This window comes from Spea bombifrons, chromosome 4 (genome assembly GCF_027358695.1).
Source record: "Spea bombifrons isolate aSpeBom1 chromosome 4, aSpeBom1.2.pri, whole genome shotgun sequence".
Taxonomy (NCBI): domain Eukaryota; kingdom Metazoa; phylum Chordata; class Amphibia; order Anura; family Pelobatidae; genus Spea; species Spea bombifrons.
In genome coordinates, this window is record NC_071090.1 from 103,633,163 (window position 1) to 103,648,721 (window position 15,559).

Genomic DNA, 15,559 nt, shown 5'->3' on the forward strand with positions numbered 1-15,559 from the left:
TCTGGCACCCACTTAAATTCAAACAGTCCTGGGTCACCCTCCTATTTCAGTACGTAATCTCACCATTATTCTTCATGTTGTTCAGCTCATTCATGCTGGCTATTTCAGAAGCTCCCGATCTGGATGCTTAATAGGGAAAAACATAAAGCCGACAATATCAGGCCACAGCATATTAGTAACTTCAGTAACTTTGGTTAAATTAAGGCAAGGATATTTAAATTAGCTGATTTTTCATAATCTGCCATGCTTCAGAATTTAATGGGTTTATGTTGATAATATGACGCGTCAAACCTGGTAGAATATTTGTCAGAGGAAGGGCTTAGGTGACCCTGGATATGGTGAGATGAGGTTTAAATATTTATCAATATAAGAAGCATGGTCCAGTTTACCTTATTTTAGGTGAAATTTATGCCTATTTAACTTGATTGTTGAGATTTAATCTAGATTGTAAACTTGCGAGCCAGGCCCTCTTTACCTAATCTATTGGTTTGCCTTAGTCTGTAAATTCTAGTTTTGTCAGTGTGGTGTTTGGGCAGGAGTCCTGATGAAAGTCAAATAAAGACTGAAACGTTGACCTGCAAAAGAGGAATCTGTATTTATTGGAAAAAGACCTAGAGTGCTGGTAACTATATATATATATATATATATATATATATATATATATATATATATATATATATATATATATATCTTATTGCTAAAACAATTTATTAAAACCACCTATAGCTTGTTTTTGTCATTTGTTTTGTGTAATTGTTTTGGAGGTTTGCCTAAAAGTGGCTGAACAAGCATTTTCATTCGCTAAAGTTATTTCCCTTTTCCCATTATAAAAGCTGCCTGAACTAATCATCAATTTAACAATGGGGGAGGAATAATCCTCATATCCCAAGATCAGGAAGTTAAAATGTCTGTTCTCTTGGCATATGTGCAGCAGGGATTTACACGTCATACATTTCCTGAAATTCAAATACATGTGACATGTGCATTTACACCGGTTTATTTAGTGTCTACTATTGTAAAATCTAAAACTTTAGAAAAATGACAGAGTAGTTGGCTACGATACTGGAGAAGACTCTATGAAGGAATCTTACCCAGCTTTTTCTCTCCTGGTCTGCTGGACTAAAGAGATATGAATCTGGGCAAACATGACATCTGGATTGTCCAACTTGGAAGGACCTACAGTATGTCCCAGTGACCACTCCTATTGTGTCCTTATCCTCTTACTTGTGGGTCTTTTTAGGTTGGATCAGCTCCATGGTAAGCAATACCGCCAAGTTAGGATTACATAAAGCTTGCCAAAGTTGGGCTAAAGTCATGTGTATCCATGTTGGGTGACAGACTCCCTAAAATGTATTATGTAGATATGTTTAAATTGTATTAGCAGGTTGTGGACCGATTCCATGCCAGGTAGAAAAAGTGACGCAAAATACTTTTCGTGCTATAGCTCAGCCTGGTTTTGCTTTTATGTGGATCAATGAGCCCAAGATGGAGTTGGTCATGGCTCAGTTCATACCAAGAAACCATCTGGTCATCTCTATCAACTACAACCTGACTGCTTAATGTACTATTATTTTGTTCAGTTTTTCATTTTACTGTACGCTTTGTTGTATTGTTTTGTCAAATGATACTTTATATTACAATACCATACCAGATTTTTTTAAGGCTGTTTCAAAGTTGCTCATTTTTTCAGTAAGATCAGTCACTGCAAGAGAACACATTGAAAATGACATAGTGGTTAATTGTCTGTTTTATATAAAGATGTCACATGTATTTGATGGAAAACCATTCTTTCTATGCAAACCATGCAGTAAGGTATAAGATACTGGCTTGCTTGCTGGGGTACATGGCCAACCACATATGCAGTGGAACACTTGAGGTCCCCCAAGCTATGATAACTTAAAAAAATAAATAAAAATAATAATAATAATAAAAAAAAATATATATATATATATATATATTTATATATATATATATATATATATATATATATATATATATATATATATATATATATATATATATATATTTATATATATATATATCCATGATGACACAGCAGAAGACAGAATGTGGCCAATTGGCCAGTATTAAAAATCACATTCCTGCTTTTAAGGATTCTTTCACAGACCAAGCAGCCATATGAGATATGGCAGATGAGCTTTGTGAACTACAAGTATGAAGACCTACAACCAGAAGGATGTTAAGGGTAATGAGCTATGATAGCCTGTGATATATTGCATGGCTTGCTTTAAACTAGGCATCTATGAATAGCTTAACCTGTCCAGAAAAATACATAGGTTACCTAGGTAAAGTGTAAGCTGTTTGAAAGAGTTGTCATTTAAATCTGTAGCAAAATTCTAAAACAAATTGTCCCAGCCTTGGGGTCCACCAAATTAAAAAGGTGGACCTCTCAATAGGTTAAATATCTTGTCCTCCCAGGCAAGGTCGTGAAAAAAAGTTTAGGCATTAGTAAAGGAATGTGGTCCTTTTGTTTTTCTGGAATTCATGCAAAGTGGTCTCCACGAACATGGGGAATAGAAAGTCCCTGTCTGATAGCTGGTCTAATTTAATACATATAAAATGGATTTTAATCTTTAAACACCAATACACAAATATAGGGCTTTGGGAAATGTGGCAGATCTGCTTTAAGAGAATATTACTAGCAAAATAAGCCCCGATTTAATTTAGGGTAGGTCTTCTTCTGGTGTAGGATTTTTATTATGCGGTACTAATCTTGCCTATATTAATGAGGGGCATGTCCTGTGGAGCATTTCTTCTTCCATCTGCAAGATGGAACAGGGTAATTTAATACATAAAGGTGCTATGGGTGTCAAGTACAAGTAAGATATTTCGGATTCTCATTCTAAATACTATGGACCCCTAAAGCTATAAATGGATGGGGAATGATCACTTTCCTCTGGCACCCACTTAAATTCAAACGGTCCTGGGTCACCCTCCTATTTCAGTACGTAATCTCACCATTATTCTTCATGTTGTTCAGCTCATTCATGCTGGCTATTTCAGAAGCTTCCGATCTGGATGCTTAATAGGGAAAAACAGAAAGCCGACAATATCAGGCCACAGCAAATTGGTAACTTCAGAGGACTTAATTATCAATACATGCTACTATAAAGTACTGTGTAGTCACTGCGGCCACATATTTACTCTCCCATGTTCACCGTGTGAAGATTTTCACAGAATAAAAATATTTTTACCTTATATATAAATATTACAGGGTTGTGTATTGTTCGGATCCCTGTAGATACGTGGCCGCACACAACAAGTCACACAAACAGAATTTCATTTATACCGAAGGTGCCATCAGACAACGGCCCCACTGGGCTCTTGCCAAATTTGTCCTACGGGGTCACCATTGTTGTTGCAATCTACACTATTATTTGGTATCTCTCCTTTTGTGTTTTATGTGAGCGCCCCCTAGTGGAAACTGTTTTTGACAAATTTGTCCAATGGCCAGCTCGGGACTGGTTTCCGCTCTTACATTCTTTGGAGTCTATTCACTAAAGGCGTTACAGATCCACCATAATCCGAAAATGTTAAAAATACTAACACCTGGTTAAGACTTTTATGAAGAGAGCCAGTATCAGTACATAGGACAGTCCCAGGAGACCATACGTAAGAATCACCCGCTTTTGTCTGAAATAGGACAACCCTTCACCTGCAGATACAAGATTACAGGAAAACAAGTTAGATTACACATTCTTGCAATGAGAATGCAAAGAATCACACTTTGTAAAAAACCCAGTTTCAGTTGACAATTCAGTGCATTGAAAATTGTAAATTAGGGTTAAATTCAGAAAAGTGTGATGCTTGTAATATTCACTATTAATTATGGAGGTGTAACTCCCAAGTGTCTCAGTTTAAGTGCCATGGGCTGGGCTATAGTTACAGTAATACTATACACAGCTTACACCTTAACTAGGGAAATCTATAGTGTGTTATTTTAGATACCTAGTTTAAGCTAAACCGTGTATCTTATTCCATGATATATCAGTAAAAATACAAAAAAAAGTTAGTAACTTAAACTGAAATATACTTTTGAAAGCCTCCACCGCAGCCCAGAAAGGTCACAGAATGGGTTAATCTTGCTAAAGAAAATACATTTGCCAGCAAGCATGTCAACCCTTTTCCCCCTGCTTTTGAAGACTACAAATCCCAACACTCTCATCAGTACACGGGCTGAGAATGGCAGGAGTGAGAGTCAGCAAAAGCTCATCAGCCTAGTTTTTTGTTTAAAAATGTGTGCATATATATATATATATTTTTTACATTTTTAATTGAGGTGAACTGGTGAAAAGGGGCTTGTGACATCACAGCCATGATCTCACAATAAATCAGCTGGCACTTTCATCCTTACCCCACAGCATCTGTTACAATAGTAGCAACTCGCAAACATATTAGGCTGTCTAGTCCATGGACCAATCGTTGCCTAAAGGCAGTGATCAGACTTTCATCTAGTACTTTTCTATTGTTTGAGAAGGGTATCTAGCCTTGCCCGCTCTCTGTTGGTGCTACTCACAGCCTGCCCATTTAGCCCTACCTCCTCTGTGCCACCCGTCTTAACTTCAAGACATTAATAGCGTATTAATTAATTGTTAATTTCATTAATAGTATTGTCATCCCTTGTTTGTTGAAGACTAGTTATAGTAGAAACATTGCCACTTAACCACTTGAACATCTGGCCACCTAAGTCCGTCTTTGTCAAGCATAGCATGGTGTTCAATATAAATCTATCTGAACTTGTTCTTGAGTACACTGGGACGAATAATTAGTTCGTATAAAGATGTGGTTGTATCATATCAACCAATGGAAAGGTACGATCAGCAGTATCATTCCATTGGCTGCTATGGCAATAAGACCACCTTTCAAACTTTGCTCCAGAACCATTTTTGTAGACATCTCTATCGTATCTGATCCGTCAAGAAATGGTCCTCGACTCAGAAAATAGATTGCTGCTGATGTTTAAGATGACATTGATGTAAGAGATCATAAAGAAGACCAGTACCTGAGTATGTCCCCTCTTTGTCAGTTCTCTCATGGCCATGGCTGCCGTCTGCGTCCATAGTTCTGGAAAAGTGCTTGCTTCTTTAATTTCCTGATTTTTATAATCATATCTGAAAAAAATGAAAAGGAAAGAGATTACAAAAAAAACATGTGTATGCATTTTTATTATGTTAACACTTAAGTGTTTTCCACACTCTTTCCTGTATTAGGCAATCAAAGTTAATCAGAAATAACCGTTGCTTAAAATAAAACTCCTTTGAAAACCCCAATAGTTCTAATACCTATGCAAGAACCATAGTTTCTCTGAATACTTTCATTAGTCCCTGGCCTTATTTTATATCTAGCTTAGCTTTATGCTTATCGCATGCTTGCTTAAACACCCTCACTGTATTCATCTCTGCCACTTCTGCTGGAAGGCTATTCCCATGCATCCACTACCCTTTCAGTAAAGTTATGTTAGTTTTAAACCTTTGCTCCTCAAAGCTTAAGACTATGTCCTCTTGTTGTGATAGTATTTCATGTTTTAAATAAACTCTCTTCCTTTATCTTGTTAATTCCCTTTAAGTATTTAAATGTTTCTATCATATCCCCCTGTCAAGTCTTTCTTCCAGGCTATATACATTAAGATCATTTAACCTGTCCTGGTAAGGTTTATCCTGTAATCCATGAACCATTTTAGTAGCCTAGGGATGAACTAAAATGAAAATTCTGGACCAAAACATTCAGGGTTCCCTTAGCCAAAACCGAAAATGACCCCCACCTTTAAAAATAATAATAAAAACTCACATTTTTAATAAAAGTAGGTAACACACAACTGGACAAAATTAGCAATATGACTTGGCAACCAGTAAATGCTGGCAACCCAGGCAACCAGTAAATGCTGGTACCTAGGCATGATGGGACTGTGCTCGCTGTGATTGCTGTTAGCAATCACACTCCTATCATGCCAAGTCAGCCAGTACATGCTGGTACAGGGTGGCTGTAAGTGATGTGCAGACCCCATACTGCTGGCAGCATCACTACACAAGGGGGGCAGCTAGCTAGGTTTCAGCATGTACTGGCTGACTTGGCATGATAGGAGTGTGATTGCTAACAGTAGTCACAGTCCCATCATGCCTAGGTTCCAGCACTTACACATCCATCCAGTAAATGCTGGAACCTAGGCATGATGGGACTGTGATTGCTGTTAGCAATCACACTCCTATCATGCCAAGTCAGCCAATACACGCTGGTACAGGGTGGCTGTAAGTGATGTGCAGACCCCATACTGCTGGCAGCATCAATACACAAGGGGGGCAGCTAGCCAGGTTTCAGCATGTACTGGCTGACTTGGCATGATAGGAGTGTGATTGCTAACAGCAATCACAGTCCCATCATGCCTAGGTTCCAGCACTTACACATCCATCCAGTAAATACTGGAACCTAGGCATTATGGGACTGTGATTGCTGTTAGCAATCACACTCCTATCATGCCAAGTCAGCCAGTACATGCTGGTACAGGGTGGCTGTAAGTGCAGACCCCATACTGCTGGCAGCATCAATACACAAGGGGGGCAGCTGGCCAGGTTTCAGCATGTACTGGCTGACTTGGCATGATAGGAGTGTGATTGCTAACAGCAATCACAGTCCCATCATGCCTAGGTTCCAGCACTTACACATCCATGCTATCACACACACACACACACTCATTTATTCATATAATCATTCCCTCAATCACAATCACACACACTCATTCAAACACCCTCCCCACCCCCTTACCTGCACTGCAGCTCCTCGATGCCGCTTACAAACTTCAGCAGGGGGCGCGGCCTCCCTCTGCCTTCTCTGCTAAAGCACAGAGGAAGTAGGATGTCACGTGAACTCCGCGTCCTCTGTGTGCAGTCCAGAAGACCCTCCCACAAGTAAGTAGCAGGGCTTGAGGTGCGGCTCGCGTAACATCGGTTGCCCTGGCTGCCGATCTTACGCGGGCCGCACCTCGAGGTCTCGCGGGCCGCATGTTGGACGCCCCTGTTCTAGCATTTAAATTATTGCCCCTAAACCCCTTTCCTCAGATGCCACTATTAGGACTGTATCACATATTCTATACTCTGCCCCTTGGTTTTTATGCCCCGCGTGCATTATCTTGCACTTATCCACATGAAACCTTAAGTGCCACAGCTCAGACATTTTTTCTAATTTACCAAAAACCATTTGCCATTTGGCTTCTCCCTCCAGGAACATCAACCCTGTTGAAAATCTTTGCATCATCTGAAAAATGACATACCTTTCCATCAAGACCTTCTGCAATATCACTTATATTAAATATATTAAAGAGAACGGGTCCAAGCACAGATCCCCGAAATAACAAGACCTTGTTCTGAATATACTCCATTAACTACAACCCTCTGTTGTCTGTCACTCAGCCGCTGCTGAGAGTTTATTGATAAGTCATCTATGTAGGATAGTGTTAAAAGGCTGAAATCCAGATACGCAATGTCTACTGCACCACCTTAATCAATTATTTTTGTCACCCAATCAAAAATAAAATCAATAAGATTTGTTTGGCGTGATCTTCCTGAAGTAAACCAATTTTGTGTTTGATCTTGAAACCCTTGTGACTTTAGATGTTCAACAATCCTATCCTTTAACGTAAATTCCATTCATTTCTCCACTACTGATGTAAGACTCACAGGCCCGTAGTCGCCCGACTCCACCCTACCTGCCTTTCTTGTGAACGGGCACAACACTTGCAAATTTCCAATCGTCTGGGACTATTCCCGTTAATGGATTAATTTAACCGATCATCGTTAACGGTTTTGCTAGTACTACAGGTTTTCATACTGTGCATGGGTACCCTCTACCCTGTTGTCCAAGCACTTCTGAAGGAACCGGTCAGTGGTCTGTTTTGATTTTGCAATTTTTCTACCTTTCATAGAAGTCAGTGTACACAATTAAAATTAATCAGCCTATAAATACCGGTACTTTCTATTACCTGAGATAGAATGTATCCAAAGATTTACTGCAGTGAAAATAGAAAAATTGGAATTCAATAACCCAAGAAAACCGTCACCTCTGGTAAATGAATCCAGCGCCCGCTGGGTGTCAGGAGTTTTGTCAATACATGCTCAACGTAAAAATATATCTGGTAAGAAAAACATTTAGAACCATTAATAAGAGATAATCTGGGGGGAAAAAAGCTGCTCGTAGGAGAACCTTACTGGAAAAACCTAGAATGCTGAGCATTAGTCCTGGCAGGTCAGCAATTCATTCAATGACCATCTCAATTTTGAAGGAAGAATGAGCAATGGGAGTGATTATTAGCAGTCAATAAGGAGATTGACCTTTAGTAAAACCACATACTCACCATTGGTTTTATGCACAAATAACTAAACCTTGTTCTTCTGCAAATTGTGTTTTCATTGTCTTTTGTACACCAAGCATTTTTTTCTACAAGGTGACTTTAATCCTCGTGGGACCAACAAGGAACTCTCTCTGTTGTTGAATTCCAACTCTCATAAGGCTGTAAATATTGGGAGCTGTAATTCCACAACCAAAACGAAAAACGTTGGCTGTCCCTACATAGAATGTACACTTCAGACTTTTTGCAGAGGTAAGCATAGGCACCATGTGCCTCTGAGTATTAATAATACCATAGTAAGAAATCGATAAGATATATATATTTTTTTATTAAATAGTCTTTTACATAGCAGATACTTTTATTCCCCTTATAGGTTTCCTATAAGAACAATGGCATTTTACACAATGTAAGAAGCCACCAGTCTATTTTCCAATTATAATTTGAGTGTTGAATCCATGCCAGGGATTGAGTTTGTAATTCTACAGTTTGGTAGACTCTTCCGTATCTCATCTATACCACGCCCCTCAAAGATGATCCCATTTAGATTGAGATATTTTAGGACTGGCAAGGTGACGCACACGGCTATTATACAGTTTGAGGACAGACCGTTGCAGTGTTCGAGCCATAACGTCTCCAGAGTCTTAACACCAGAAATACAAGAGAGACCAGAGTCTGTCAAGGAGCGAAAGTTTGTAAGAGCCAAAATCCGAAGATGCTTCATGTGACATCCAATTAAGTGCAGGGTGATATCTGTAATGCTGCAACCATGAAGCTTTAAGTGCTCCAGGCTTTTCAAGTAAGGTACAGCTTTCTGAATACCAATGTCGTTTACTCTGTAAGTGCCAGTGAGTGATAACGTTTTTAACGACGATTGACTGCATATAGTCTCCAAGTGGTGATTGGAGAACGAAGATACATTTCTAAGAACGAGAGTCTGCAAATTTGAGAGATTTTTGTTCTTGGTGGGCGATGCTTTCAACCAGTCCATTGGGATCTCACACTGGTGTAACCCCAACGTTTTCAGAGTTGATGGAAAACATTTATAGTTCAGGGACCGGAGGCTCGTTTCTTCCAGGTGGAGGTTTTCAAGGTTGGGATAGCGTTTCTCCATCTCCTGAAGCACTGCAGATGTTAGGAATTCTTGCTTCTTAGCTGAATTCAAGAGACCTTTTACCTTTAGGGTTTGCAGGCTGGTTCCAATCCTGTGTCTCACAAGGTGCCAGAATATTTTAGAATTTAGCTGATAAAACGAAAAAAAAAAAAAAAGACTATCATACCAATATAACATATGTATTAATACAAGTACAATAACGTTTAAAATAGCTTAAGTGACTGGGTCTATTTAAACACTTTCTTTTCCCATGTTATTTTTGAGGGTATCGCTAAAGCAGCTTTGTCCCCTTACGTCATAAATAAAATAAACATTTGTCAACCCATCATGTGAGCACCGATGGTCTGTCAAAAGAGCTATATGCCAAATACACAGCTTTCTGGTGGAATATTTATACAGACACAGAGCACTTTATAGCAATGTAAGGTCCAACTTACTAGTAAATCAGAGATATTTTTAACAGACGTGAACAGTTATACAAGACTGTGAAAAAGTATTCTCCCACTTCCCATTTTCTTCTTGTTTTGCTAATTTTAGTTTGCTTTGAAAAGCGGTCAATCTTCACAGGAGTGGCCGGCCTACCAAAATTCCCCCAAGACGACACATCCAAGAGGTCACAACAGAAGCCAAACTAATATGTAAAGAACTGCAGGCCTCACTTGCCTCAGTTAAGGTCAATGTTCATGATTTTACAGTAGGAAAGACTGCTGACAGAAAACAAAAAAAAGAACACAGCATTCCACATAACAGTCAAACCTGGTGGTGTTAGTGTGATTGTCTGGGGGGTGCTATGGTGCTCCAGGACCTGGGCGCAAATCCTGAAGGAGAATGTCTGGCCACCAAGCACAGAAGAGATTCTCTCTCTGAATGGCTCAAAAGACACAAAATAAAGGTTTTGGAGTAGTCTAGTCATAGGTCTGACTTGAATTTGATTGAGATGCTTTGGCCTGACATTAAAAATTCTGTTCACGCCTAAAAACTCCCCAAGTGGCCAAGATTCCTCCACAGCGATGTAAAAGACTCTTTGTCAGTTATCGCAAATGTTTGAAGCCAGTGAATAGCTTAGAGTGGCAATTACTTTTTCACATGAGTCATAGGTTTTGATAAATAATAAAATTTATAATAATTTAAAATAATCATTTAAAATCTGCATCTTGTGTTAATTTTTACATTAGACAACGTAAGTTATTTAGATGATCGAAAACATTTAAATGTGACAAATACGCAAAAAAGAAGAAATAGAAAAGGGGCAAATACCTTTTCACAGCACTGTATGTAGTACAATGCACAGGCATATTAAAAAACAATGCTCAGCACATTATTCAACACTGTCCTACACTCAGCATAACCTCAGATATTACACCTCATACATTTGCCCACCCCAGATGCTCTGTCACATTATGTAGCACCGCTTAACACATTGGCTATACTCACCTTACACCTGCAGTCTACATTTACCTGCTGCAGAAACATTTCCTTGGGTACACCCCTACCTATTCTATAGAAGAAAAAAGCCAGACACGTATTTCGACCCAAATACTACTGCATCACCCCAAAACCTCTTTCTCATATCAGCAGCAGATCACACAGACAACTGCTGGTCACACTAAGTTTACATTGCCTATAAACAAGATTTTTTTTAAAAACCAAACAAAAAAAAAAATGTAAAAATGTTTTTTATTGTAACTCTAGCATAAAAAAAAACAACTAGCGGGTGTTCCCCTTTATCGTAGAAAGGTTTAAGCTCCGTATTGGAACAGAATGTACAAACTGCTTAATCTTGCTCTGTTAGTGTGACTGTGCTGGAAACCACTGAATTAATGTACAATACCAGAATCAAAAGATTTATGGTAACAGAAGTAACGGGAAAATAAGAACTAAGAGGGACAACTTAAATCTACTGACACCTGGTGTTTTCAAAGAAAGGCAGGTTTTTTTTTTTTTTTTTATACACAAAAGACAAAAAAAAGGTCAAACTGTCATATACACGGGACTTACATGTTAAGACTGGAGACTGAAGTAATAAAATATAAAATTATTAGATATAAACAATGTTGGCGCCATTTTATTTTTTGGTGGAGTAGACAAATATACCGGTATATTTTAAATGTATATATTAGAAACAATAACATCTATTTTCCATGACATCAAAAATATTTAAACTATTCCAAAACTAAAACACATTTTTCTTCCTGGAAGGCCGGCACAATTCATGTATTTTTTTTTCCCCATTTAATATAGATGCCTAGTTGTGCATCGTGTGATATAATTTTATAAATACAACATACAATTTTTTTTTAATTTTATTTCAACTTATTCTCCCATACATGCCAAGTTAAATATTTAACAGAAACATAAGTATTTTTGACCGCCCCTTACTAAACTGTTGTATGCAGATCACCAACCTTACTACACAATAGAAAAGCTTTTGGTGAGATTGTGGATTGGGGACCATCGAGTACCTTTTTGTACAGGATATGTGGTTGGCTCCCAACATCAACTTTGACAATTATTTATTTAAAATCAGGGGCAGATCGGGTTGCCCAGGTTGGTGGTCCTAAATGAAACGGTTACAGGCAAGTTCTCTGATCTCCCCAAAAGGCCCATAGACACTATAAAGGGGAGTGCTTAGGTGGCACAGTCACATTAGCATGGTATACTTAGTAGTCGAGGTCCTTAAGAGGTAGAGCGCCAGGATACAATGTACCGGCACTCAACAGGCTATCCAAGGGGCTGCTGCTGGGAATCAAGCCTAGCAGTGCCATCCATAAATACATTGCTGGTCTTTAGTGGATTTGGATCTCTCCAGCTGGCTAGAACACATCTACTCACTGATTTTATATATACCGTATATATTATACACACATAAATATATGGTTTCAATCATCAACACCTTCCGCACTTAACAAGCAAGACTTTCTCCTGGTGGGGGAAATATGGCTGCCGGTTGCTTACAGGAACTGTCCTTTAATTTTGCCTTTAATATACCGTATTTACTTGGTCGTCTTCTAATCAGACCTCAAATAGAGGTCTGAATACAAGGCTAAGATCCAGATTCCCCCCGCAGCGCTGCAGGAGAACTGGATCCTCCTCTCTGGCAGCTGGAGGAAGTCTGTGTGATTCACACAGACAACCTCCGCTGCTGCTGGCACTTCTGCCAGGGCTTCTCTATGACGGAGTGCCGGCGTCACATGACCTTCCGGTGCTCATTCATAGAATCCCCGGCTGAAGTCAAAGCAGCGGAGGTTGTCTGCACGCACAGCACAGTCCTCCACCGCCTCTCCCACTAGACACCTAGCAATCTGAAGCACGGGGAGAAGTCTAGGGACGTACTGGTAAATCGGGGGAGAGTAAGAGTGGCATGGGGGGGTATAGGGCTTTCTGGCGGCAGAGTGGCATATAGGGGGTTAAAAATGAATATCAGGGAGGCCGAGTGGCATACAGGTGGTTAAAAAAAATATCAGGGAAGCCGAGTAGCATATAGGGGGTTAAAATGAATATCAAGGAGCCAGAGTGGCATATAGGGGGTAAAAAGGAATATCAGGGAGGCAGAATGGCATATAGGGGGGGCAGAGTGGCATATAGGGGTATAAGGCATATCTGGGAGGCAGAGTGGCAAATAGGGGTATAAGGCTTTTCTGGGGGCATATAAGGCATATCTGGGGGGCAGATGTGCATAACAGGCAGGTTGGCAAATAAATGGAAATAAAAACAAAAAATAAATTTTTCTCAATCACAGTTTTTATTAAATACGAAAAAATAGCTTAAATGCAAATTAATATTTGCTAATAGAACTTTTTTCATATAGGGTAGTCTTATATTCAGGCTCTTTTGTGGGGGTCACCTTATAATCGAGCATTAATTATTACATACTCTGCAGAGTGTTTCTGTTAGAGACACTCTTCAAAACTGCTTAGCTTCCCCCATTCCAATTAGATGGGAACATAGACTATTGCACATTATATTCAATTCACGTGTATGTTTTTTTTTTCCCATAAAAAGTTGATAAATTGATTCCATTCACGCTGCTCAATGCTGCTTCTGCCCCTAGATCTTTTTGAAACCCGCTACTGCCCCTGCACAGAAACATGAACCCTTTGCGTTGAGATTACAGAAGAATACTACAGATCTAACAGCCCCCACCTTCTACTACCCAACGAGCCAGTCTCAGATCTAAAAGGATGAACAGGAATAAAAAGGTTTTAACCTAAAAACAAATATATATATATATATATATATATATATATATATATATATATATATATATATATATATATATATATATATTTAAAAATTAACAATGTAAATCAGTCAAGAACCAGAATTAAAGCAAGCGTACCTTGTATGGTGTCAGATCAACATTTTTCCACAGTGATTTGTCCATTATTAGCCTTTTCCAACGTTTGCAAACTCTGTATACACAAAATTTAAAATAAACAATTACTGGATGCAAGGCTGCCAGAAAGCGCGGTGTGTGGGGAGAGGTGGAGCGGCTGTCAGAAAGCGCGGTGTGCGGGGAGAGGTGGAGCCGCTGCCAGAAAGCGCGGTGTGCGGGGAGAGCTTGGGCGATTGCCAGAACGCGCGGGGAGAGCTTGGGCGGCTGCCAGAAAGCGCGGTGCGCGGGGAGAGCTTGGGCGGCTGCCAGAAAGCGCGGTGCGCGGGGAGAGCTTGGGCGGCTGCCAGAAAGCGCGGTGCGCGGGGAGAGCTTGGGCGGCTGCCAGAAAGCGCGGGGAGAGCTTGGGCGGCTGCCAGAAAGCGCGGTGCGCGGGGAGAGCTTGGGCGGCTGCCAGAAAGCGCGGTGCGCGGGGAGAGCTTGGGCGGCTGCCAGAAAGCGCGGTGCGCGGGGAGAGCTTGGGCGGCTGCCAGAAAGCGCGGTGCGCGGGGAGAGCTTGGGCGGCTGCCAGAAAGCGTGGTGCGCGGGGAGAGCTTGGGCGGCTGCCAGAAAGCGCGGTGCAAGCTTGGGCGGCTGCCAGAAAGCGCGGTGCGAGCTTGATCGGCTGCCAGAAAGCGCGGTGCGCGGGGAGAGGTGGAGCGGCTGCCAGAAAGCGCGGTGAAAGGTGGAGCGGCTGCCAGAAAGCAAGGTGCTTAGGGAGAGGTGGAGCGGCTGCCAGAAAGCGAGGTGTGCGGGGAGAGGTGGAGCGGCTGCCAGTAAGCGTGGTGAGAGGTGGAGCGGCTGCCAGAAAGCGAGGTGCATAGGGAGAGGTGGAGCGGCTGCCAGAAAGCGAGGTGTGTGGGGAGAGGTGGAGCGGCTGCCAGAAAGCATTGTGTGCGGGGAGGGAAGCTCCTGACAGGTGGGTAGTTAGGGGGAAGGTCCGGACTGAGTATAACAAGGCAGCCCTGGCACTTTAAGGCCGGATGACCAGTCCGGGCCTGTCAAGGTACTGGAAGGGAAGAGGAAATAGACAGAGATGACACTACCTCCAACTATACGTCGCTGTTGTACTCTACCCCTAATAGATGAATGCCTGGGTAATTTACAGTCCGTCAAGTAACTCCCAGTTCGCCCTCTTTCGTTGACCAACGTTTGCCCCAAAGATCCTAATTTAATCACACAGATTTTACATGGACATCAATGTCGGGCATTCACGCTCCTTACTTCACGGCACGTCCTTTTACCGACATTTAAATTCATTTGTATCATACTCTTTTGGCTGTCAGGAGAGCGACAGCGAGCTTTAAAACCACCGGCGCTTGAAGAGTTAACACGGGATTGTGACTATCACCTGTCGTGACACAATAGCCCCCCATTTGCCGCCATATTATAAGGCCCTTTACCTGCCGCTCCGGATCAAATCCCGTACTGACAAAAAACCCAGCACCTCAAGCAGTACATTATCCGGGAGCCACGACATGGTCGGTGAAACGGTAATACCGTAACTCTCGCCACAACTCGCACCAACCGACATCTTTGTAGCCGTCACAGAGTTCTAAGCACTAGAGGTTGCGAGCACGATTTAACAACACTGTCTCCAGAGGAGTGTATACAATTGTATTGTGGAAGACATATTTGTGAAGACCATGGCCGATATTATTTAGGCCACTGGCATAGCTAAAATGGCTTCTAATACGTCTGAGCTATTCGCTTAAGA

At 41.0% G+C, this 15,559-nt stretch overlaps 1 protein-coding gene across 1 annotated transcript; it reads right to left on the reverse strand.

Annotated features, from left to right (window-relative positions):
- Nucleotides 1–8,667: 8,667 nt before the first annotated feature.
- FBXL12 (F-box and leucine rich repeat protein 12) lies at nucleotides 8,668–15,439 on the reverse strand. The gene is made up of 3 exons (XM_053465057.1): nucleotides 15,246–15,439; nucleotides 13,810–13,882; nucleotides 8,668–9,599 (listed from the first exon to the last, which is right to left on the reverse strand). The coding sequence occupies exons 1-3, from the start codon at nucleotides 15,374–15,376 to the stop codon at nucleotides 8,793–8,795; spliced, it is 1,011 nt and encodes a 336-aa protein (XP_053321032.1). The 5' UTR covers nucleotides 15,377–15,439; the 3' UTR covers nucleotides 8,668–8,792.
- Nucleotides 15,440–15,559: the final 120 nt, after the last annotated feature.